The sequence below is a fragment of the Vespula vulgaris genome, chromosome 4, assembly GCF_905475345.1.
Source record: "Vespula vulgaris chromosome 4, iyVesVulg1.1, whole genome shotgun sequence".
Classification (NCBI taxonomy): Eukaryota; Metazoa; Arthropoda; class Insecta; order Hymenoptera; family Vespidae; genus Vespula; species Vespula vulgaris.
Window position 1 is genome coordinate 9,227,501 of NC_066589.1, and position 7,500 is coordinate 9,235,000.

Genomic DNA, 7,500 nt, shown 5'->3' on the forward strand with positions numbered 1-7,500 from the left:
TAATTATTATTATTATTGTCATCATTATTATTACTACTACTGTTATAATTATTATTGTTGTTGTTGCTGTTATTACTATTATTATTATTATTATTATTAGCATCATCATCATCATCATCATTTTCATTATCCTTGATATATTGTTATTATTATTATTATTATTATTATTATTATTATTAATTATTATTAGTATTATTATTATTTATATTAATAGTATGAATTATAGTCCCACTTGTTTAACTTTCACAACCACCTAGAATCATCCTTCTAAAACATCATCATTGCCATCGTTAATCATCGCGAACGCGTTGTCATCTATAAACAACTTAACAGCCTTTTAAATGAAAGATCAAACTTCTCATGCTTCTATTTTATATCACCGTGAAGAGTTGTATAAGGCGACGTTTTAAAATTAAGATTATGCACACCACAACATCTTGTATTTTAACTCGAGTAATATAAAGATGTAACATGTATGTCTACCATCTCTCAGTGTCTCTTCAGAACCGAACACGTGCTCCCTGCTGTTAAAAAAGAACAAAAAGAAGGGAAAGAAAGAAAAAAATTAATAATAGACAAAGTAATTTATAAAAGCAAGGCTATTGATATACATACATACATATATATATATATATATATATATATATATATATATATATATATATAAATATTGATTATATAATCGATGAACTCATATGTTCGTTTCAATAAGAACTATGTATGTATATGGAGGAGCGCGTGTGGCCTCGTCTAGTTCATTATTGCATAGTTTCATTTATTAATTCTTTGTTGTTTTTATTAATTTATTTTGTATTAGTATCATTACACCAATTAGTTTCTAATTAGTCTTTTTATCACATAGAATTTTTAATGTACTAGATACGTAAGAGTCTCTTTGTAAGGAATGTACAAAAAAATACGTGCGCACGTATGTCGCGTGTATGATAGATATCGAAAGAATATTTTCATTGTTTCGTTTGAAATAATATTGCAAATTTTTATTTTGTATCGTTTCGAAAGAATGAGTGACGTCAACATCACATTCTTTAATTATAATTTTTTTTTAGAAAAATAAAACTTAAACGTATGCTACTTATCGATCGTACTCGACGTTTGAAATGTAAATTGAAATATAAAATAGTTATAGAATATTGTCGCCAGGCGTCGCTGCTAATTCATTTTAGTCTTCGATGATGGCGCTACGATCGCAATTAAATTCAAATTACTCGTGCTTTATACTTCACGATGTTTTTATTTTAAGATGCTGTTTAAACTCGCGTTTACACGTGATTCTTATATCTTATTTATTTAATGAAAATGTTAAGTACATATACATACATATATATATCGTGTATTTAAACAAGTATAATATTTAATGCGATGTAGCATTTTTATTAGAAAATATTTCTATGAAAATGTAACCTCTACCCATTAGTTATTATGTTCCGGAAACACATATACAAAGTTTTAAGTGTGTTAGGAGTTACATTACAGTATGCATGCATCACACACTGTGCGTTTGAATATATCGGAGAGTTTGTAGTGGTAAGTAAAAAAAATTAATCTCTTGTATCATACAAGTTTTATCGTTTGTGTGTGATGTATCGTTGTATGGCAATTTAGAGGTTATTTTATATTCATACTGAATTTATATTTAAAGATTATGCAATTGTACGATCGTTAATATAATTTTTATAGATGACTAGGATGATTAGAAGTAATAGACGTATACATTTAAACAGAATACATCAATGTTATCGTAATACGTATAAAAATTTAGTTACTTCTTTCATGTAAATTATATTTAATGATTTCTGTTGATATCGTTCAATACAACGTGTCTTGTATCCTAATCGCAGTATTTAGTTTCACGTTATTTCCACGTTATTATTTTTCAGTGTTCTGGTCCATCTATGGAGCCAACGATACATAGCAAAGATATATTATTTACAGAACATATAAGTACAAGATTAAGATGGTATAAGAAAGGTGATATAATCATTTCCATATGTCCTTCCAATCCTAGACAACATATTTGTAAGAGACTAGTAGGTTTACCCGGGGACAGTATACGACATGGATTTACCACTCATATTGTGAGTATCTAATACGCTAAAAAACTTACAAATCTAACATCGTAAAATATATATGTACATTTGATATACCATAAAATTAATTTTTTCTTTTTATTTTATTATCATTATAGAAATTGTATAGAAACGGGCAGATATAACTCGTTTTTTTTCTTTTTTTTTTCCTTTTTTTTTTAAGTAAAAAATATCAATTTTACTCCAAACAATTCGATTAAAAATTAAGAATTATCTTTACTGTATGAAGAATTTCGGATATTCCTATTGTAGATAAAATACGAAAAAAAAAAAATGAATATTTTTATTTGTTCTCTCGTATAGTTTAACTACCGCGTTCCATCTTACAGAAATGCTTATGTCTATATTCTCCTCTTACTGTCTCTAGTGGCTACTTAGCTGCAAATAGTAACACTATAAATTAGCAACTGTTTCTCAGTACATTCATTTTATTCCTGGCCGGTCAGGAATTCGTATTCTCCACAAAATTCTCCCTTTTTACGATTATAATTCCGCATACGTGGGTGATACAATTTTCGTATTAAAAAACGAAGAAGACAGAAAAAAGAGAAAAAATAGAAGAAAAAAAAATAGAAAAAGAGAACAGCAGAAAATAAAACAAAAAAAAAAGAAGAAAAAAAAAGAAAAGAAAAGAAAAGAGAAGTTTCCAAATATAGGCGCTGTCTCGTTTTAGGTACCAATCGGACACGTTTGGCTAGAAGGAGATAATAGCAGTAATTCTACAGATTCACGAATCTACGGGCCAGTTCCACAAGGATTACTTCGTGGTCGTGCCATATGTAAAATATGGCCGTTGTCCGACATCGCACTTTTTACGAAATTGTAACGACATTATAGTTCTCCCCCCTTTCTCTTTTTTTTTTCAAAGAAAAAAAAAACAAGAAAAAAATATAGAAGGAAAGAACAAAAAAAAATAATGCGACATGTAACTCGAACGAAATGATTATGGAGATCGAATTTAATCGAGAAAGAAAAATTTGAAAATATCGATGGTTTACTGAACGATAGCATCTAGGAATATTATTGACATTTATAGTTGCTCGAGAAAGCAAAAGATTTATATTGGTAGGTATTTGGATTATAGTTACCAATGTTCTATACACACCATTGGTTGTGCTATCAGGCGCGATCAATGAAGAGAGAAGTGCCGCGAGAAGTTATGGGATATAAGCACATACTTCTCAAATGGATCGTTTAAAGTGTCAGATGCAGTAGAAGTTGGACGTACCTCACTCGTGCGAGATTGTAAAAATGTAGGAATATCGATGAGAGTGTCCCACCCGCGAGGGCGTCATATTTTTATGACGTATTTAGCACCTCGAACTTTGACTCTATCGCGATAACAATTTTATTCATCGGCCGTGTAAGGATTGATTTGTATATCAATCTTTTATATATATATATATATATATATATATATATATATAAAAATATATAAAAGATTTACAATTGAAATAATTTACTCATGTATACTAAAAGAAATATAATATAAAAGTAGTAAATGTATCGATTGGATAAGAGCGCAATATAATACAATAGATTCTACATATTGAATTACAAACACGAAGTTTCCAAACATTTGTGGTCGAAAATGTTGATGATGTGCACATGTATTTACTAAAACAAATATTACATAGACAAAGTCGAGAGAATATATCGGTGGTACATATAATACAGTATTAATGTCGTAATGTATATATATATATATATACATACATATATACATATATACATACATGAACGAACACGATAGAGAAGAGGTGGGTCGGGATTATTCCACAAGTTCTCTTGGATATTCTTCGGTCCTGGTCAGGTTACTTGACTAAAACGTGTCCTGGGAGGAACGGGAAGGTATTATAAACGTAGACAGGTCTGTTGAAGGCGAAGGAATTGGCGATGGCAAGGGCCGGATTCGTGTCGAAACTTTCATCAGATAGATTTGGTTGAGTCGTTGGTTCTATATTTCTCTCGGTTGTAGTAACGGTAATAGTAGAAGTAGTAGGAGTAGTAGTACTTGGTATCATTGACGATGTACTAGCTGTTGTTGGCGTCGTACTACCCAGAGGTGGAAATGCTGCTGGATAAGTGATCGCATTCGATGGACCAACCGGTCGATAGTATGCGTGTGGCTGACTGTGACCGGGATTGAAGTGTCTCCCACTTGGACGCCATCCTCTAGGCATGTAGCGAGCCAATTCTGTTGTAGCTGCCACTCCGATGAAAAGGATCAAGAAGATTATCTAAAAGTAAATGATACCGGTGAATCTTATCCAAAAGTCCGAAAGATAACAAAAAATGAATCCCCATTTCATACTCCTTTAACAATATTACATGCAATATTACGTAGGTTTAACGTCGATCAAATTTTATATTTTGATTAAAAATTTCTTTCTTTTTTTTCTTATTTTACTTTTTGTTTTCTCTTTTTCTCTTTCTCTCTCTATCTTTTTTTTATCATTCTTTTCTTCTTTTTAAATAATTATCCACCGAGTAGACACTTTTTGATGCATCGAAAAGATCGGACTGATAGTATAAGTTTATTCTAGATAGAAGTTCTTTTTACTTTTTTTTTCTTTCTTTTTTCTGAATAATCATCTTCTTTAAGTAGATATTTCTTGACAAATCGAATGGATCGGATTACGTATAAATTTATCTTGGATAGAAATGTTTTTTCTTTTTATCAGCCCCTGCCCTCAAATAATCGGAATTTAACAATAACTGGAAACGAAAATAATAATTGTCACCTTCATAACTATCAGTTTTATGAGCTGCTATATCCACGACGAAAAAAAATGTAACTGTCCTTAGCACAAGTCCGTCTTTCGTCTTTATATGCGGCCCCACGTTTATAAGGCTGATAGTCAAAGCTTCGTGAATACAAAACAGTTCTGGAAGAATGTAAGTATTCGCCGTAGTCGATCGCTTTCTGTTTCGTAACTGCCGAATACTCGCATTACGCGTCGTGAATTTCTTTTCTTTTCCAACAAATTCGTATAGGATTATTCGTAACTCGTCGGATAATACGTGCATACATAATATACGTGTGTAAAAGATAAATTATCTAGATCGACTTATATACATATATATATATATATGTATATATAGGTATGTATGTATGTACATATGTATATGTATATATATAGGTATATATGTATATATATATATACATGTAAGTACATTTTATCTCCGGACATTATATCAGTTACGAAGTAATTAATTAAATTTCTATGCTGTTAATCGATGGATAAATAAATTAAATAGATAGTCCAATTAAGGGATTCACTATTAGCGTAACAAAATTAACATTTGGTTTAACGTGTGTGATATTTACTTTATCAAAAATTTTTATATAATCGATTCAATTTATTGTAGGGTCGATAATATTTCACATATATATATATATATCTGTTTGTATGTATGTATAAATTACATTTTTTATTTCCTCAAATTTTTTACTGTTTCTTTTCTAAACAAATTTTATTCAAAAACGTATATTTGTACATTATTAGAACGATCCAACACACACATATATATATATATACATATATATATATATTTATTTATATATATATATATATATATATATACACATATAAGTAAAGAAACATGTCCAGTACACAGTTTCACAATACATTACGTAAATTAAACACACGTTCCGAATTCGGTATACAAACGAAGCAATAACTATGTCTTATGAATTCCGCAATATATTACATTTATTCTGTTACGTGGGTGAAATGGATCGATAGTTGCTTGCAAAAGAATAGTAGTCAGTAAGAGAAGAGGTAAAAGGATGTAAGAGAACGTAGACGATTAATATTCACGATGCTTCTTCGCTCTAGAAAAGCGTTGCCTAGCTGTTGATGCTGATAGATTGACTAATGAACTTGTCCAAATTTATGATTATGATTAACATCATCCTACTAATGGCGTTTAGATTTCGTTACAATCATTCCCTTCTTTTTTTTTCCTTTTTTTTTTTTATTTCGATATTACTTTATTTCGGATTAATGGAACGCGTGAAAAATTCTTTTGACATTTGTTTCTTTATCCTTCTCTCTCTCTCTCTCTCTCTTTGTCTCTCTCACGAAACTCCTCTCAAACGTCAGTGCATACGCATGTATGTAGTACATATTTCGTCTTTCTACATACACAGAAATAACGTCGATATTACATTGGACCGCTAAACGATATCGCTTCTGTGAATTAAAAACGAACAGGAAAATTGAAAAAGTTGAAAGAAAATTATATAAAAAATCTATATTGGGCAGAGAGATCTTTTGATCTATGCAATACTTACTTATTTTATAATGCATGATGCAGCGGGTATTAAAGAATAAAAGGAAAAAAAAAGGAAAAGAAAAAAGTACAATTATTTTAAATGTATGTGTCAAACGAGAAATTCTATGAATATATATATATTCATAGAATTATATATATATATCTTTCTATTTTATTAAAAATAAGAAGATTAGCTAGGGCTTCCATTACGAGTAATGCAAGGATTTCTAACGGTACTCAGGTTTCTCCTGCCATTTTTTAATCATTTTAGTAGATAGAAACGATCGATCTTTCACGCTCTCATGGATCTTTCTATGAATGTACGATCGGTCCAATACTTTTTTCTCCCTCTTCATTCAATTTTTACCCGATAAATATCCGAATTGGATTTTCTATCGAATCGTCGAGCGTAACGATAAAAACCCTATATATAAATATATATATATATATATATATATATATATATATATACACATATGTATATTTATTATATTTATTTATTTATTTATTTGTAACATATGTCGTCGACAATACTCTCGTTTTAATGGGTTAGCAAAGATAAGATATCGTATTTCTTTTCGTGGAAAATATTCTCCTAACAAAAAATTATGATTTCCTGTATAACGCCGATAAGAATTTCTTTTATCCAGATACACAAATATTTTCGATATTTCGTTACAGAAAATCGTTCATTGGCATATATTCGATTTAACCGATGACAGCCGAATACGCTATCAACGTCCGATCCAATTCGATATCAAATCTTGAATATCGCCTAGGTATGTATATATTCTGTTATGTACTACCTAACTATTCTCACCCATGTCTCTCTTCATCGTTCTACGTAGTATTGTAGTATTGCTTCCTCAATCGGTGCATTGGTATCATCCTAAGTTCCTGAACAAACTCTAAAACCGTATATATATATATATATATATATATACATACATATATATATGTATGTATGTATGTGTGTGTGTGTATATATATATATGTATGTTGGTTGTAATATATAGGGGTTAATAGAATAATTATGATGTTTATAAAAAGAAAAGAAAATAGGACATAAGATTTGATCGTTGATTTTGAAGGATGAATTTTTTTTTAGATT

General features: G+C 29.8%; 3 protein-coding genes across 8 annotated transcripts in view; 2 read left to right on the plus strand and 1 right to left on the minus strand.

The window, feature by feature from the left end:
- Positions 1-1,105, plus strand: part of LOC127063252 (kinesin-like protein unc-104) — a 21,915-nt gene extending 20,810 nt beyond the window's left edge. For all 5 annotated transcript variants that reach the window (XM_050992750.1, XM_050992751.1, XM_050992752.1 and 2 more), the window contains one exon: positions 1-1,105. This exon is cut by the window's left edge and continues 6,251 nt beyond it. The gene's annotated coding sequence lies outside the window, so the exon portion shown is untranslated.
- A 335-nt stretch (positions 1,106-1,440) lies between these two features.
- LOC127063220 (mitochondrial inner membrane protease subunit 1) lies at positions 1,441-2,934 on the plus strand. The gene is made up of 3 exons (XM_050992649.1): positions 1,441-1,545; positions 1,899-2,096; positions 2,782-2,934. Exons 1-3 carry the CDS (start codon positions 1,441-1,443, stop codon positions 2,932-2,934), a joined length of 456 nt encoding a protein of 151 aa, XP_050848606.1.
- Positions 2,935-3,477: 543 nt separating this feature from the next.
- On the minus strand, positions 3,478-5,031 carry LOC127063264 (uncharacterized). Of its 2 annotated transcripts, XR_007781305.1 has the most exons (3): positions 4,853-5,031; positions 3,845-4,348; positions 3,478-3,725 (listed from the first exon to the last, which is right to left on the minus strand). XR_007781305.1 is itself a non-coding variant. In XM_050992786.1 (2 exons), the coding sequence occupies exons 1-2, from the start codon at positions 4,856-4,858 to the stop codon at positions 3,923-3,925; spliced, it is 432 nt and encodes a 143-aa protein (XP_050848743.1). In that variant the 5' UTR covers positions 4,859-5,031; the 3' UTR covers positions 3,478-3,922. The 2 variants fall into 2 exon arrangements, 1 of the variants encoding a protein (XP_050848743.1); XM_050992786.1 differs by having other exon boundaries at positions 3,478-4,348.
- Positions 5,032-7,500: the final 2,469 nt, after the last annotated feature.